General features: G+C 39.0%; 1 protein-coding gene across 1 annotated transcript; it reads left to right on the top strand.

Annotated features, from left to right (window-relative positions):
- Window positions 1-16692: 16692 nt before the first annotated feature.
- LOC116033141 (protein FAR1-RELATED SEQUENCE 1-like) lies at window positions 16693-18806 on the top strand. Its single transcript, XM_031275901.1, has 3 exons — window positions 16693-17242; window positions 17553-17811; window positions 18182-18806. The coding sequence occupies exons 1-3, from the start codon at window positions 16693-16695 to the stop codon at window positions 18804-18806; spliced, it is 1434 nt and encodes a 477-aa protein (XP_031131761.1).
- Window positions 18807-19316: the final 510 nt, after the last annotated feature.

Raw genomic sequence — 19316 nt, 5'->3', positions numbered from 1 at the left:
TTTGTTGTTCGAGGACTAAAATTGATCATGCCACAATAATACTAGGACAAAAAGTGGATGTTCTAATAAAGAAAGACTAAAAGTGAATTGTCACCTATAAATCTATGACTAAAAATGCAATTAACTCTAGAATTATGAACTTTCAAAATGTAAATTGTGTTTTTAAGTCAAAATACATAACAATATATTGTATTAAATTTTAAAAAGATTAAATTATATAATTTTAATATTGAAATTAGCTGCAATATTTGAAAGAAACTTGTGAATACAAAACAAGGTAATCAATTACATAATATACAAATTGTGAATTTTTAAAACGTAAATTATGAACATTGTAAATTATGTATAGATCTACCTTGCAATGTGCACCCAGATCCACAATATAATTTACATCTATATATTTAACCTTGCAAGTTGCAACTACATTAACCACCTAACTTAACAAATATCCCAATGCATTATTCCAGTTTTTGTCATTAAGGGTGTGTTTGGTAACCCGTAAAATGACTTCTGTAAAATGTTTTCTGAATTTTCTATCTTTGGCAACGTCCGGAAATGTGTTCAACGGAAAATGTTTTCCGTTGACCAAGGAAAATCAGTTCATTTTTCCGGAAAATTGACTTACGGAATTTTTTTCCGTAAGTCATTTTACGGAATCGCCAGAATAGTTGTTTCGCATGTTTTCGACCAAAACCAAGCCATATCACCCATGACCATGGACCAAGGAGGTGGGGAAACCGCCGAAAACCTTTGCTACATTTTTTTTTAATTTTTTAATTTTTTTTATAAATTCTATTTTTTATTAAATACCATTATTTTAATAACTATTATAATTTTTTATATTTTAAATAAAGCAATTACAATATTTAATTATACAATTCTATTCATTTTCCAGAAAATGAACCAAACACACAAAGACAGTTTTCAATAATACATCCAAACACTAGAAATGAAACTGTTTTCCAGAAAATGACTCATTTTCCAGAAAACATTTTCCAAAAGTCATTTTCCTGCTTTCCCAACGAACCCTAACTTCAAATTGACCTAGCTTAGTTGTCCAACTATCGAAAACTATTAGTTCTCATAGAGAACTAAAAATAAACAAATTTCAATTGTGTAAAGATTAAAAATGACACACCTTTAATAGTTGAAAAACCAAATATAATCAATTTTAAACTTAGTTACTAAAATAATAAAAGTACAATATTTGAAAACCAAAACTATAACCTACTCAGTAAACCTTCAATGTTGGATGGATACAAATGAGTTTAAACAAGTTACTTAAAGCAAAAATGTTACTACCCATACACATTTAAAGTAAACCAAAAACAAATAAATATTCTAATTATGAAAAAATGAAAATTTAAGACTAATGCAAGCGTGTTCTAAACATGATGTAACAACAAGATTATGCGAATGGGATGAGACCACCCGACAATCAACCTACCCAATAACCTTTCTACACATCATTTCTGGTATTATATTATGCAACACACCCATTCTACTAAGCATTTGTCAGCAAGCAGCAGTTAAGAAAAGGAATCCAACAGATTCTTGCAGTCGTTGAGATTCCATTATCTATCTGTCAAGTCCACCAGCTTTAGAAATTAGAAGGTTCACTTGTCAACTGGGACTGCAAGCTTCTTCTCAGATACTCAGACAGCTTGGCGCTAGCAGCACGCCCTCGATTCAAACACAGGAGGTACTCATCGACTGATGAGTATGTGAAAGATGAAACCTAGGGTTTAATCGTGTGTTGCTACAAATGGTATAAGAGAACACAAAAATGCATATAGTCGCACTTACCTTCCAATTTTCCATGCGTAACAGATGTTATAATCCCACATTCCATAGGTTCACCTCCCGCCTGTAATGATTCTTTAGGGAGGGTGTTATGAACTGATCGTCACAGGCAGAAAAGTAAAAGAGACAGAAAATAGAACAGAACTGCTTTGGGTTTTCTTGAGGCCCCAGAATTCCCTAATTCCCTTTGCTAGGATTAAATTTTCTGCTTACCTTCATTGAAATTAATACTCCTTTATATAGGCAGTACAAGGATTCCAAAACTGATATAATTACCAAAACTAAATTAGGAAGCTTTTTAATACTCTAACTTTCTGAATTATGATATAGTAATAAACTAACAACTTTCTAAACTATAATATAGTAATGAAATAGGAATAAACTATAGTATTGTAATGAAATAGAACTCCTGCAACTTCCTAAATTACCGTTTCTCTGCTGATCTGTTTCTGCGAATGTAACCACGTCCCCAGAATGCATCATTACTCCCCCCGTGACATCAAGCTTGTCCGCAAGCTTGAAATCAGGAAACTGCAAGACAAAGCTACTTAACACTTCCCAAGTGGCATCCTCCATAGAAAACCCTTGCCACTGGACTAATATTTCCCTTACACCACGGTTCAGTCTGCACTGGAGCACTGCCTTAGGCTGCAAAATCACCTGGCCATCCCTTGTAGGTGGTAGTGGAGAAAGCATGGAGGGAGCATGGCCTGTGAATGGCTTAAGCAAGGAGACGTGGAACACATTATGCACGCGTGACTCCGGGGGAAGCTCCAACTAATAGGCTACCTTACCAATTCGCTTCAGTATTCGAAAGGGGCCATAAAATCGTGGAGCCAGTTTATTATTCCATCGCCGAGCTATGGAATTCTGCCGATATGGCTGCAACTTCACCCAAACCCACTGGCCTTCGTCGAACTCCACGGCTCGATGGAGGCGGTTATATGTTTGTTCCATCCTTGACTGAGCCAACTGGAGGTGATGTCGTGCATCACGGAGAACCTCATCTCGAGACTGCAAAGCTACATCCACTGCTTCTACTTTAGATGTACCTGGTTCATAGGATAAAAGAAGTGGAGGTGGCCTGCTATACACAATCTAAAAAGGGGTTGAGTGGAGAGAGAAGTGGAAAGTAGTATTGTAATAATACTCAACCCATGGGAGAATGTCCGTCCACTTCCGAGGGTGATCTCCAACCAAGCAGCGCAAGTAGACCTCAATAGTTCTATTCACCACCTCTGTTTGGCCATCGGACTGTGGGTGGTAAGAGGAAGAAAAATTCAGTTTAGCTCCGCTCAAGAGGAATAACTCATTCCAGAAGCTGCTCAAAAAAACATAATCTCGATCACTCACAATGGACTCTGGCAACCCATGCAGCTTAAAAACATTGGCAAAAAACACTTGAGCAAACACAATCGCTGAAAATGGATGTTGTAAAGCCATAAAATGGTCGTACTTTGAAAACCGGTCAACCACCACAAATATCATGACTTTCCTCCAACCTTTGGCAACCCTTCAATAAAATCCATGGAGATATCTAACCATATATGGGCTGGTATAGGCAGTGGCTGTAACACTCTAGATGGATGGCAATTTTCCCACTTCTATCATTGGCACTCTGCGCAGCTGGCTACAAAAGAACGCACCATACGATTTAAACCTGGCCAAGTAAAATCACGACGAACCCGGTGAATCGTTTTTTGGACTCCTTTGTGGGTGGCATTATGGACTTCTTGTAGCACACGATTGACAAGTTCTGAATCTGGAGGAATGAAGATTTTATTCCTATAAAGAAGGAAGTCATCAGAAAATTGCCAAAAGTCGTTTCCTGGTTGGCCGACCTTCTGCAAAAAGGGTGAGTAAGAACTGGAAGTGTGTACTGCCTCCTTGATGGCACCCAACAACGTGGAGTGGGCCATAAAAATTGCGCAGCAGCGTTCTGTAGTCTTATCCCTGCGAGACATAGCATCTGGCACTGCATTGAGCTTCCCTGGTTTGTATTCCACCACAAAATCAAAGCCCTAAGAATTTACTCATCCAATGTTGCTGGGGAGAGGTCGATAGGCGCTGCTGTAACAAATACTTGAGACTATAGTGATTAGTCCGAATAATAAATGATCATCCCCATAAATAGTGACGCCAATGGTGAATTGCTTGGGCTAAACCAATTAACTCCCTCTCATATGCAGCAAGTTTCTGCATGGCCTGCTGCAAAACTGCACCTACCCCGCTACCTGAAACATCACACTCGACAACGAAGGATTGGGTGAAATCAGGCAGCTGCAAGACCGGAGCAGAGGTGAGGGCATATTTTAATGTTTCGAATGTTTTGGTAGCCTCCCTTGACCACACCAAAGAATGCTTGCGGAGTAAGTTGGTGAGAGGTGCTGCGATGATGCCATAGTCACGAATAAACCGAGGGTAGAACCCTACTAGTCCTAAGAACCCACAAAGACTGGTCGGGGAAGTGGGGGTTAGCCAGTCACGTATTGCCTGCACTTTGTCGTCATCCACCGCCACACCTTGATCGCTAATAACATGCCCAAGATAACGAACTTGGTTGTCTCCAAAAACACACTTGGACTTCTTCAAGAACAGGTTGTGTTGCAGTAATAATTCAAAGACCTTGCGGATGTGTTGGATATGCTCAGCCCAAGTAGCACTATAGATCAAAATGTCGTCAAAGAAAACCAATACGAACTTACGAAGGAAAGGCCCAAAGACTTCATTCATCAAGGATTGAAAAGTAGACGGGGCATTCGTGAGTCTGAACGGCATTACCAAGAATTTGAAATGGCCTTGGTGAGTCCGAAATGCTATTTTCTCCACATCCTCCAGGCACATCCTTATTTGGTGATAACCGGAGCGCAAGTCCAACTTGGTAAAGACTCGGGACCCATGTAGCTCATCAATGATCGGAATAGGGAATTTATCCTTAATAGTGCGAGCATTTAGTTCCCGGTAATCGCCACTGAAACGCCAAGTCCCATCTTGCTTTTTTACCAGAAGTACCGGAGAAGAAAATGGCGATTTACTTGGCCAAATAATCCCCTGTTCAAGCATATCGGCACACTGTTTCTCAATTTCATCCTTGAGTACTTGGGGGTACCGATAAGGACGAACCGCAACTGGGTCCGAACCAGCAGAGAGTATAATTCGGTGATCACACGAGCGGGATGGTGGCAGTGTTGAGACTTCCCGGAACAAGGGGTCAAATTCCGATAGGAGGACGTTCAAAATGTCTTTAATGTTCCCATGTATGTTATGGCATTACATATATTACGAATATATAATGATATATCACCAATTACATATCACCAATCACCCATCACCAATTAATATTAACAATATCACCATATTAGATATATCACAAATTATATATCACCAAACACCAATTAATATTAACAACACAATATTATATTAGATATATCACAAATTATATATCACCAATCACCAATCAATATTAACAACACAATATTACCATATTACCTTATGTCATTACATTATTAATAAATATGGATAATTAATAAAATTAATAAAATAATAAATAAATAAATAAATATTAACAATATTACCATATTAGATATATCAAAAATTATATATCACCAATCACCAATTAATAAAATAATAAATAAATAATATCCATTATGTTGTTACTAAAATGCCCTCCAGTTTTGGGGGGAAAACTTTTGCTAGACACTTCTATTATTATATATATATAGATATAGATATAGATAATCTTTGTGTTAATTATATAATTATATTAATATTTATTAGTTTTAAACGTGCATTGCCTGAATTGGTTAATGCCCAATGTTTATATTTAAATAAGTATTTTAAAGTATATATCATTGCAAGATTATATAGTAAAAGTTCATACATATGTAATTGAACGTCGAATTTGTTTGTTTAAATAGACAATTCAAAGTATATGAATGCAAGATAATATATGAGATTCATTATAATTGTCACTAAAATAAATGTTTGCAACTTTATAAAATGGATAGTCTAAAATAGATAGTCTAAATAAATACTACTACTTATGGTTTGAATTTATATTGATTCCAAAATATATTCATGAGGTTGGAAATAATTAAAGTGTTAAAAAGAAAACTTAGAAAAGCTTTTGCTCCAGATTAAAAGATAATAATGTGAGTATAAACTAACTTTTATCTAGTGGTAGGTGTTTTACGGAAACATTGCTAATATAAAAGCTGCATTTGGAAATTCAATCGTTTGGAACAGAAACATAGTTTTTGAGGTTTTGACCGCGGAAAATGGTGAATTTTGGCAACCAATAAAAGCATAGACTAATACGATGAGAACAATTATGTTTGTATTAGAGTTTACGCAATATAACTGTAGGAATACAAGAGTATATATACAAGAGAACCATAAGTAAACTAGGACTGAGAATCATAAGTAAACTAGGACTGAGACTTATAGTATGACTCTATTATGTAGAGTCCTAATACTCCCCCTCAAGCGGATGGTACGGAAGTAACCTATAGCTTGTCACGTAAGAAGCAGAACCGGGGACCTGCGAGTGACTTGGTGAAAATATCAGCTAGCTGATCCTTAGTAGAAATAAAGTGCACCTGAATGTCTCCTGCAGCTACTCTGTCTCTCACAAAGTGATAATCAATTTCGACATGCTTTGTGCGAGCATGAAAAATAGGATTAGCACACATATAAGTAGCTCCAAGATTGTCACACCAAAGTTTGGGCACTGGAAGAGGTGAAATTCCTATTTCTCGCAGCAAAGAGAGGATCCACAGAACTTCAGCACATACATCTGCAAGAGCCTTGTACTCTGCTTCAGTAGAAGATCGAGCAACAGTCCTTTGTTTCTTGCATACCCAGGACACTAGATTGGTTCCAAGAAACACAGCATGCCCACTAGTAGACTTTCTATCCGTAGGACAACCAGCCCAGTCAGAATCCGAGAATGCATGAAGCTCACCTGAACTTGACTTTCTCAATCGCAGACCCAAAGACATAGTACCTTTAACATACCTTAACACACGTTTCAGTTGTTCCCAGTGTGCAGTGGTTGGAGCATGCATGTGCTGACAAAGCAGATTAACTGCAAAGGATAAATCTGGTCTCGTGATAGTTAGGTACTGTAGTGCACCTGCAATGCTCCGGTATTGCGTGGGATCATCATATGGATCTGTACAGGTAGATATTGTCTTTGAAGTCGTAGTAGGTGTAGACACAGGTTTGCAGTCTGTCATACCAGCTCGTTTAAGTATGTCAGTCATATACCTGCGCTGAGAAAGCAACACTCCATCTGCACACTTGACTGTTTCAATCCCAAGGAAAAACCCAGGCTCACCAAGATCTCTAATCTTGAAAGTACTAGAGAGCTTGGAGAGCAAAGCCTCCAATGCACCATGCTCATTGCTCATAACAAGAATATCATCCACATAAACAAGCAGGTAAACAGTAGCCGATCCACGAGAATAATAAAATAACGAAACATCAGTTTTAGAGGCATTAAAACCAGCAGATAACAGAAAAGTGTGCAAACGAGTGAACCAAGCCCGGGGAGCCTGCTTCAAACCATACAGGGAGCGTTTCAACAATCAAACATGATCAGGGTGCTGAGAATCAACATACCCCGGAGGCTGACGCATGTAAACAGTTTCTGTAAGATTACCATTAAGGAATGCATTATGCACATCAGTTTCTGTAAGATTACCATTAAGGAATGCATTATGCACATCCAATTCTGTAAGATTACCATTAAGGAATGCATTATGCACATCCAATTGTGTAAGATTACCATTAAGGAATGCATTATGCACATCCAATTGTCTGACTAGCCAACCAGAAGAAAGAGCAAGAGAGAGCAACAACCTGACTGTAGTAGGTTTAACCACCGGGCTGAAAATGTCAAAGAAATCTTGACCCGGGACCTGATTAAACCCTTTAGCCACGAGCCTGGCCTTGTAGCGCTCAACAGATCCATCAGCCTTCCTTTTCGTGCAAAACACCCACTTGCAGCCAATAATATTCATAGACGCAGTGGGAGGAACCAAGCACCATGTCTGATTCTGCAACAAGGCATTGAACTCCTGATCCATTGCCTCCCTCCATTCAGAGTGTTTGACTGCCTGAGTATAACAAGTAGGATCAACAGAGGAAACTTGCACAGTCAAACCCGCAACCGGAGCCACAGACCGACTCCTAGTGGCCATGGAGTGAGACCTCTCCGTGGGACGCACAGTACGACCACGTGGCCGACCACGAGGCCTCTTCTGAGCCACATCAGCAGGAGGCGAGGGAGCTNGTCCGAATATCCTTCACAACAAAGAAGGAAGGGTGAAACTCAAAAAACACCTGATTATCCGACGCAAAGCGCTGAACGGATAATAAAGAGGCAGAAAGACGGGGAACATGTAAAATATGAGACAACTTAAGAGACCTAGAAGGCGTAGAAATAGAAGCATGACCCACGTTACTAATAAGTAAAGGCGTACCGTCACCAACACGTAAAGTGTCGTTACCACCATATTCTTCAGAAGTAGAGAGGGCAGCTATATCAGGTGTGGCATGATGTGTTGCACCAGTGTCAGGCAACCAGGTATGAGCAGTCACGTTATTCGCCGAATCACCCTGATGAATAAAATTCGCTTGCGGAGAAACAACATAAGGCAACTTGTAACAAGACAAAGCCGAGTGACCAAATGAACCGCAAATTTGACACTGGATGGAAGAGCCTCTGCCACGGCCTCTCCCACCGCCACGTGACTGCCGACCAGAACCGCCGCCGCCGCGAGCAGAACTAGAACCAGCACGACCGAACGGTGCTCCGCCAACCGAACGGCCTCCTCCACGACCACGCGACTGGCGACCTCCCTGAGCAGCGAAAGCCGCCGGTGCAGCACATCCAGGCAATGTGTAATCATCACCGGCGATGAAGTCTTGCGCGCCCAGCAAGTCAGCAAGCTCAAGGAGCGTCACCGGATGTCCTCGAACCGCCAGCGAAGAGGTGACACCCTTGAACTCCGGTCGAAGGCCGCGGAACACGTACAGGTTCTGTTCTTCCAACGTTACCTTCCGGCCGGCGAGAGCTAAATCTTCAACAATAAGCCGAGCTCGCCCGAGATACTCTGCCGTCGACGAATCTCCTTGCCGGAGACCATGGAGTTGGCTAAGCAAGTGAAGTTGGCGGGATTGAGAGGCGGAAGCGAGGGACTGCTCAATGGCATCCCACAACTCCTTCGATGTCCGACAGCCGACGGCGATGGAGAGCACCTCCTCGGACAGCGAAGAAACCAGGAGAGACAGCAACCCTTGATCACGGCGAGACCACGCAACAAACGCCGGATTCCGAACGCGGGCAGCAGCAGCGGACGAGGTAGCAGCAGACACGGCAGGGAGGAACTCCTCCGGGCAAGGACACGATCCATCAACAAGATCAATGAGATCATGGCCACGTAGAAACGGGAGAACCTGAGTACGCCAAAACAAAAAATTGCGGTGGTTGAGTTTGATGCTAATGTAGTGATGAGCAGAAGAGAGCGACGACACGGGAGCCGGCGCCGCAGAACTCACAGCAACATCTGAAACGGTCCGCTCAGAGGCAGAGCCGTCATTCGTAGCCATGGGAACAAGAACGAAACCCTAGCGACTGATACCAGATGAGAACAATTATGTTTGTATTAGAGTTTACGCAATATAACTGTAGGAATACAAGAGTATATATACAAGAGAACCATAAGTAAACTAGGACTGAGAATCATAAGTAAACTAGGACTGAGACTTATAGTATGACTCTATTATGTAGAGTCCTAATAAATACATATACGTAACATTGTTTTCTATTTGACAAGTATAGAACACACTGTTTAAAAACATTATTTTCCACACACATAAAGTTAAAGGTGCAACCCTTGAGCTACTGAGCTACTATACAACCGCCATTATTATGATTTGGAGAATTTTCAAAGTGGGCAAGATATGGACCCAATGTGATGACTTTTTGTTTTCATTAATAATGCAGATGATCAGAGTAAATTTCTAGTGTGAAGGGGTTGACTCAGATGACGCTAGTGTTTTCGGGGCGTTTGGTTGAAAGGAGGGAATTTAGGGAGGAAATAATTATAATTTGGTGGGAAAATAATAATGTGGGAATTTAAATTACAATGTGTTTTTCCTTAATCAAAACAAAGAGATATGGATCCAGCTCATCACATAGTGCAATTATTGAGTCGTCCGTCAATTAGTTATCAATCACATACTTTGGTTTCTGATATGAACCTAGTCCAAGGTTCAAATAAAGATGGAGTATTGTCCTAAGATAGCTCCCAAAGTAAGGATAAAGATGGATCGAAATACCTTAAACCTCACAAGAAACCCTTAGTCTCGAATCTTCAAAGACTTAGAAGAATCCCATTGTAGCTTCAAGTACCTCGATGATGCAATCTTCAATCAACTAGAGTCGGATCTAGTTTCCTTCGATTCAAGAACGAGTCCACGAACCTAAATCTAAGGNGTCCGAATATCCTTCACAACAAAGAAGGAAGGGTGAAACTCAAAAAACACCTGATTATCCGACGCAAAGCGCTGAACGGATAATAAAGAGGCAGAAAGACGGGGAACATGTAAAATATGAGACAACTTAAGAGACCTAGAAGGCGTAGAAATAGAAGCATGACCCACGTTACTAATAAGTAAAGGCGTACCGTCACCAACACGTAAAGTGTCGTTACCACCATATTCTTCAGAAGTAGAGAGGGCAGCTATATCAGGTGTGGCATGATGTGTTGCACCAGTGTCAGGCAACCAGGTATGAGCAGTCACGTTATTCGCCGAATCACCCTGATGAATAAAATTCGCTTGCGGAGAAACAACATAAGGCAACTTGTAACAAGACAAAGCCGAGTGACCAAATGAACCGCAAATTTGACACTGGATGGAAGAGCCTCTGCCACGGCCTCTCCCACCGCCACGTGACTGCCGACCAGAACCGCCGCCGCCGCGAGCAGAACTAGAACCAGCACGACCGAACGGTGCTCCGCCAACCGAACGGCCTCCTCCACGACCACGCGACTGGCGACCTCCCTGAGCAGCGAAAGCCGCCGGTGCAGCACATCCAGGCAATGTGTAATCATCACCGGCGATGAAGTCTTGCGCGCCCAGCAAGTCAGCAAGCTCAAGGAGCGTCACCGGATGTCCTCGAACCGCCAGCGAAGAGGTGACACCCTTGAACTCCGGTCGAAGGCCGCGGAACACGTACAGGTTCTGTTCTTCCAACGTTACCTTCCGGCCGGCGAGAGCTAAATCTTCAACAATAAGCCGAGCTCGCCCGAGATACTCTGCCGTCGACGAATCTCCTTGCCGGAGACCATGGAGTTGGCTAAGCAAGTGAAGTTGGCGGGATTGAGAGGCGGAAGCGAGGGACTGCTCAATGGCATCCCACAACTCCTTCGATGTCCGACAGCCGACGGCGATGGAGAGCACCTCCTCGGACAGCGAAGAAACCAGGAGAGACAGCAACCCTTGATCACGGCGAGACCACGCAACAAACGCCGGATTCCGAACGCGGGCAGCAGCAGCGGACGAGGTAGCAGCAGACACGGCAGGGAGGAACTCCTCCGGGCAAGGACACGATCCATCAACAAGATCAATGAGATCATGGCCACGTAGAAACGGGAGAACCTGAGTACGCCAAAACAAAAAATTGCGGTGGTTGAGTTTGATGCTAATGTAGTGATGAGCAGAAGAGAGCGACGACACGGGAGCCGGCGCCGCAGAACTCACAGCAACATCTGAAACGGTCCGCTCAGAGGCAGAGCCGTCATTCGTAGCCATGGGAACAAGAACGAAACCCTAGCGACTGATACCAGATGAGAACAATTATGTTTGTATTAGAGTTTACGCAATATAACTGTAGGAATACAAGAGTATATATACAAGAGAACCATAAGTAAACTAGGACTGAGAATCATAAGTAAACTAGGACTGAGACTTATAGTATGACTCTATTATGTAGAGTCCTAATAAATACATATACGTAACATTGTTTTCTATTTGACAAGTATAGAACACACTGTTTAAAAACATTATTTTCCACACACATAAAGTTAAAGGTGCAACCCTTGAGCTACTGAGCTACTATACAACCGCCATTATTATGATTTGGAGAATTTTCAAAGTGGGCAAGATATGGACCCAATGTGATGACTTTTTGTTTTCATTAATAATGCAGATGATCAGAGTAAATTTCTAGTGTGAAGGGGTTGACTCAGATGACGCTAGTGTTTTCGGGGCGTTTGGTTGAAAGGAGGGAATTTAGGGAGGAAATAATTATAATTTGGTGGGAAAATAATAATGTGGGAATTTAAATTACAATGTGTTTTTCCTTAATCAAAACAAAGAGATATGGATCCAGCTCATCACATAGTGCAATTATTGAGTCGTCCGTCAATTAGTTATCAATCACATACTTTGGTTTCTGATATGAACCTAGTCCAAGGTTCAAATAAAGATGGAGTATTGTCCTAAGATAGCTCCCAAAGTAAGGATAAAGATGGATCGAAATACCTTAAACCTCACAAGAAACCCTTAGTCTCGAATCTTCAAAGACTTAGAAGAATCCCATTGTAGCTTCAAGTACCTCGATGATGCAATCTTCAATCAACTAGAGTCGGATCTAGTTTCCTTCGATTCAAGAACGAGTCCACGAACCTAAATCTAAGGTTGAAGAAAGAAAGATTGATTCGAGTCCACGAATCAATTTGCTAGTTGAGTCCACGACTAGCCACTAATTGAGTCCACAATTAGCTATAAGGTTTCTTACACAAGTGTAAAGAAAAACTTAAGAATTTTATTGAATAAAAGCCTTTTCTAAACTGATATGATTGTGCCCTATTTATAGGTATAGGGACATCATTATAATCCTAAATATAATTGGAAAAAGAGTCCTAAACCTAATCTAAAAAGCAAGTAAATATAGTCCTATTTAGAAAGGGATTTAAGGAATCCTTTCTAAATACAAACTAGTGTTTTCTCTTTCATGCCAAACAATTTAAAGTAATGATGACCAAAAATATTAGGGCTGATTTGGGCCTAATTTAATTCCCAAAATCAGCACTTAAAGAATTATAAAAAGCCTTGAGTTCTTCTTCATCTTTTGCAAATGGGCTTGACTTGGGCTTCCACCATTTTTGAACATAACCAATGAAGAGTTGCCTTAATTGTTTGGACTTGGGCCTTGTGATTGGCCCAATTGATACACTTAATTGATCTTCGTTATGTTGGGCCGCATCATCCTCCCCTTCTTGAAAATGATTCGACCTCAAATCTTATAAGCACTATCTTCGATCCCTGGTATCACTTGAAATGGGCCACTATAATTCTTCCCTCTATCAAATGGAATTATTCTTGGGCTTTCTTGTTTCTTCCACCAATGATGCTTTAAGGATGTAGTGATGGGCCTTATGATGAGCACACTATGGACCCTTATTGGATTCTGTGTGTGCTGGTTCCTAACCTCTTCTTCAAAAGGATTCATCCTCGAATCCAAATCTTCAATGAAAGACAAATAAGCAAGCTCACTTTTTGCTTTATCTCGCTCATGTAACTTTTTCTTGGGATGCTTGGCACGAGTTGTTGTGATGAGCACACTATAGACCCTTATTGGATTCCATGTGTCCTGGTTCCTATTATTCTCCCCTTCCTGAAAAGGATTCGTCCTCGAATCCAAATCTTCAATGCAAGACAAATAAGCAAGATCACTTTCTGCTTTATCACGCTCATGCAACTTTCTCTTAGGATGCTTGACATGAGTTGCTCCAATTAACTTTATCCTTCTTTTCTCTTGGTTACTATCCTTTTTAGTTACCAAGAGAGGCTGCACTTTGACACCTTGGCCTGGTCCTTTCAATTGTATCACTGATTGTGGTCTATTTGTTTGGCTACAAACCGAGTTAGAGGATTGGAGTGGCGACTCCAATTCCATACGTGGTGGTTCCACTTTGATCTCTTTGATTTCTTCTTTCTTCAAGGCTGGTTTGAGAGATTGCTTCAACCTCAGGTGGATTTCTTCTACTTGTTTTGGAAGGAGAGGCTTAAGCATATGCATAAATCCATTGTAGGTGACATTGCATATGTAGTTGAGTTCATTATAGTAAAAATGTCTATCATGTTGCCAAGACCTTCCAAGCAAAACATGTGCAGTACGCATTGGCACAATATCACATAGAACCTCATCATAATACTTGCCAATACAAAAAGGAATAAAAGCTTGTTTAGTCACTCTCACATCCCTTGAATCAATAAGAATATATGGTTGTGGGTGATCGATAAGAGGTAACTTAAGGTAGTCCACCATGGCTGCACTAGCCAAATTCATACAACGATCTGAGTTGATAATGACAAGGCATCCCTTTCCATAAATGTTTCCCCTAGTATAGAGTGGCAGTTGCACTTGCTGATGGTGTTGCTCCAGATTAGTTATTCGAGTGCTTAACCCTTCCATGGCAAAGGCTAGAGCATTTATTTTTTGGTCTAACGTCTGAGGTGGCTTTGGAACCTGTTCAACCATCTTACCAAATTGATGGCTCCTAGAACTAACCGGTAGAATTTATGATAACATAGTGGTTGGGAGGTGTGGGTTTTCGTTGATATTGGGTGGGAAAATTGGAAAACTATTGTGGGATAGTTTTTCAAGAAACTCAATAACAAATATCAAGATTAAAGAACACAATCAAGAATGCAAGGAAAAAAATTGGGTTTTTTTTTTTTTATGTATATAAGAAAGGATAAGTATGATAGGAATGATGTTTTTTTTTTTTTAACAAATCCTAGGAAACCTATGGAACCAAATTTGTAATGATTATGAGATAAACCTAGGCTCTGATACCAAATTGATATGAACCTAGTCCAAGGTTCAAATAAAGATGGAGTATTGTCCTAAGATAGCTCCCAAAGTAAGGATAGAGATGGATCGAAATACCTTAGACCTCACAAGAAACCCTTAGTCTCGAATCCTCAAAGACTTAGAAGAATCCCATTGTAGCTTCAAGTACCTCGATGATGCAATCTTCAATCAACTAGAGTCGGATCTTGTTTCCTTCGATTCAAGAACGAGTCCACGAACCTAAATCTAAGGTTGAAGAAAGAAAGATTGATTCGAGTCCACGAATCAATTTGCTAGTTGAGTCCACGACTAGCCACTAATTGAGTCCACAATTAGCTATAAGGTTTCTTACACAAGTGTAAAGAAAAACTTAAGAATTTTATTGAATGAAAGCCTTTTCTAAACTGATATGATTGTGCCCTATTTATAGGTATAGGGACATCATTATAATCCTAAATACAATTGGAAAAAGAGTCCTAAACCTAATCTAAAAAGCAAGTAAATATAGTCCTATTTAGAAAGGGATTTAAGGAATCCTTTCTAAATACAAACTAGTGTTTTCCCTTTCATGCCAAACAATTTAAAATAATGATGACCAAAAATAATAGGGCTGATTTGGGCCTAATTTAATTCCCAAAATCAGCACTTAAAGAATTATAAAAAGCCTTGAGTTCTTCTTCATCTTTTGCAAATGGGCTTGACTTGGGCTTCCACCATCTTTGAACATAACCAATGAAGAATTGCCTTAATTGTTTGGACTTGGGCCTTGTGATTGGCCCAATTGATACACTTAATTGATCTTCGTTATGTTGGGCCGCATCAGTTTCCAACTTGGAAAACCAGATTCTGAATTCAAAACTTCATTTATTTGCATATGAGAAATTGCAAACGAACAATTCCCGAAAATTTATTGCTTGAGAGATCTCTGCGAAGCAAGTTTATATGTAAATAAAAATTGTTAGAGCTCTTCATTTGGTTAAGCAATTCGCACACCTAAATAAAGAGGATGTTCTATTTTGATCAATCTGTGTGAATTTGAGGAAAATTAAATGTAAATTTATGGACTAAATATGCTCTAGACTCGCAGGGTCTGTGCTTTCTTGTGTTTTCAACGGTTCCGAAGCTCTCCCAAAGTAATGTTGGAGTTCTACAAGAGGATTGGTGGAGCAAAAAGTGTCTTGAATTTGCTTGAAAGTTGTGTTGTGATTCATGTGATGGTGTGTTGTAGACATTTTGATGATGCTAATGTTAGATATATTAAATATAATATATCTAAATATATAATATCTAAATATATATAAATATATATATATTTATGTGAATGAGAGAGAAAGAGAAATAGAGAGAAGAATACTCTTTGAATTTGATGAATAAATGAAATGAAATACAATCTATTTATAGTGAATAAAAAGGCTAGAAATTAGGAAATGTAAGGCTAGAAAGTAGGAAATGTAAGACATGTTCTCATCCTCAATTCACGCAAATTCACTACATTTACCCCACTACTGCATAGCACTCATCCCATTACTTTTAGGAAAATTCTACACGGTGCGAAATTATACTCCCAAAGTGAAACTCCCAGACCTGGCTCCTTAGCTGTCTGGCATCACATCAAACTTTTTTACTTTTTTTTTAGTTTTTTTTGGTTTCTTCCTTGAGAAGATTTGGCGCCCAAACAGAACCATTTCATTGTTTACCTTTTCTCCATTTCTTCATTTCAAAGCTTGAGAGGTGAAAGCAATTAACATCAAACAGAGTATGAGAGCCATTAGCATTAATGAACGCATCAGTACTAAGTATATTTACAGTATATGCTATTTTAATTATATTTTAAATTTTAAAATTATGTATTTGCTGAGAAAGAATATAGAATACTGCAATAAGCATTCTATCGCTCCATTCGCTCAAAGATTGAGTTTGTTCACATATATCTATATAACAAAAAAATGTTTTTTTTTCATTTACAGGATGCTATTGATTTTTAATATTACCTATTATTATTGGTTATATTTGTAGATATGGAGGATGAAGAAAGGTTAAATGAATCCAAGGTTGATATGGTATTTCAATCCAAAGAAGAAGTTTTTACATTTTATACAAATTATGCAAAGAAAAAGGGATTTGGTGTAGAAATGAGAAGCTCAAAGCGCAGAGATGATGGAAATTTTAAGTATTTCACTTTTGCATGTGCTAAAGCACATAAAAAAGAATCAACAAGTAAAAATTTGTTATCGTCAAAGCTCTCAACAAAAACAAGATGTCAAGCTAAAATAAGATGCAAAAGGTGTGAAGATGAGAGTTTTAAGATAACAATCGTTGAGCTTAGTCATGATCATGATTTGAGTCCAGGGAAAGCACTTCATTTGAGATGTCATAGGAAGATAAATGAGCAAGTGAAAAGGAGACTTGATATAAATGATCAAGCAGGTATTGCTCCAAACAAGAACTTTCGCTCTCTTGTTGTAGACGCAGGAGGTTATGAGAATGTCACGTTTAATGAAATGGATTGTCGCAATTATATTGATGAACTGAGAAGGAAAAAGGCTTGGTGTAGGGGATGTAGAAGCCGTTTGTAAATATTTTGCTAAAATGCAACAGAGTGATCCAAACTTCTTTTATGTGATGGATGTTGGTGAAGATTCTCAGTTATGAAACTTGTTTTGGGCTGATGGGAGGAGTAAGGCTGCATAAGAATCTTTTGCTGATATGATTACCTTTGATACAACTTATCTCACAAATAAGTATGACATGCCTTTTGCTCCTTTTGTGGGAGTAAACCATCATGGACAATCTGTATTGTTTGGTTGTGGGTTGTTGAGCACATAGGACACTAACTCATTTCTATGGTTATTTCAATCATGGTTAAATTGCATGTCAGGACGCCATCTGAAAGCCATTATTACAGATCAATGTAAGGCCATGCAAAATGCTATTGCGATTGTATTTCCAAATACAAAGCATAGGTGGTGTTTATGGCATATCATGAAAAAGCTTCTTGAAAAGTTGAGGGGATATTCTAATTATGAAGAAATCAAGGAAGCCTTGCAAAGTGTTGTTTATGATTCTTTAAATGAAAATGAGTTTGAAAATGGATGGTCACTATTGATTGACACATTTGATCTCAATGAGAATGATTGGTTAGATGGGTTATACAAAGAAAGACAACGTTGGGTTCCTACATATGTTAAACATACATTTTGGGCGGGCATGTCTACTACTCAACAAAGTAAAAGCATGAATGCTTTTTTTTTTTTATGGATATGTCAACTCTAAGATAACTTTGAAGGTATTTGTTGAACAATATGAAAATGCATTAGAAAGTAAAGTAGAGAAGGAAAAAGAAACAGATTTTCATTCTTTTAACTCTATGTATGAATGTCTTAGTAACTATGAGATGGAAAAACAATTTCAAAGACTTTATACAAATGAAAAATTTAGAGAGTTCCAAGAGGAGTAAAAGGGAAAATTTTATTGCTATCATTCTCTAATATATGATGAAAATCCAAGTTTTGTGTATGAAGTTGTAGAAGATGTAAAAGTTCGAGACAAAAGAAGAGATGTTAAGTTCATGGTTGCTTTCAATGAAGTTGAGTGTGAAGCCAAATGCAATTGCCACTTGTTTGAATTCAGGGGAATTTTATGTAGACATGCTCTTTTGGTGCTCATCTTAAGAAAGATGAGTGAAATCTCTTCTAGATACATTTTGTCTCGATGGAGAAAAGATTTGAAACGTGGATATACTTGTATTAGAAGTAGTTATAATTTGTCTTGTAAAGAAACTCAAAGATGTGGACAAATGTGTGATGCATTTCGTGAGGTTGCTATTATTGCCGCAAGTGAAGAGGAAAAATATAAACGTGTGATGGATGTCATAGAAGAGCTAAAATCATCGCTCATGAATGGTGAAGTAATTAATAGCACCACACAAGCATCATGTTTACCACACGATAATGAAGTTAACAAGCAAAATATGTCAAGTGGTGCAAATGAGGTTTTAAGCCCTTTAGTTACTAGAAGAAAAGGTAGTCCTCCAACTAAAAGAAGAGTTTCAAGATTGGAACAAGTGGTGGAAAGTCTTAAAATGAAAAAGAAAAGGAAACAAATTGAAGAGAAGGATCCAAAGAAATCATGACAAAGACAAGTATGATATGTTTATTAATTAGATTTCATTTGTTTATATTTGATTAAGTAGTTTATGTTCACTCATTGATTTATTTAATGTTGTAGAGTTCCATAAGTTATGATGATATTGATTGTGTACTTATTCCATCGTCTACTCATAAGGTCGATGAAATGGGGGCATAAGAAAGTTTTATAACAACAAGCCCGATGATGCCTTTGCAAGGATTTTACATGGTTCCCCAATGCAATGTAAGACATGCTTGCATTACTATGACTATTTAATTTAGCTATTACTTGCTTTATACTTTGTTAAAAACAATTGTTCGATATTGATAGGTGATTCTGACATCACTAGATGGAGGCCATTATATTCCTTGCACTTCTACTTCAAACAACCAACTCAATAATGACATTCAACTTCAAGCACAAGTATACTTTGTTATGTATTTATTTGAGAGTTATCACTTACACAAATGGTATACTGCTACTTTAATATATATATTTTGCTAATTTATAGGTC

Source organism: Ipomoea triloba, chromosome 10 (assembly GCF_003576645.1).
Source record: "Ipomoea triloba cultivar NCNSP0323 chromosome 10, ASM357664v1".
Taxonomy (NCBI): domain Eukaryota; kingdom Viridiplantae; phylum Streptophyta; class Magnoliopsida; order Solanales; family Convolvulaceae; genus Ipomoea; species Ipomoea triloba.
Note: the sequence above shows the minus strand (reverse complement) of the source record. Positions and strands in the feature narration are given on the sequence as shown.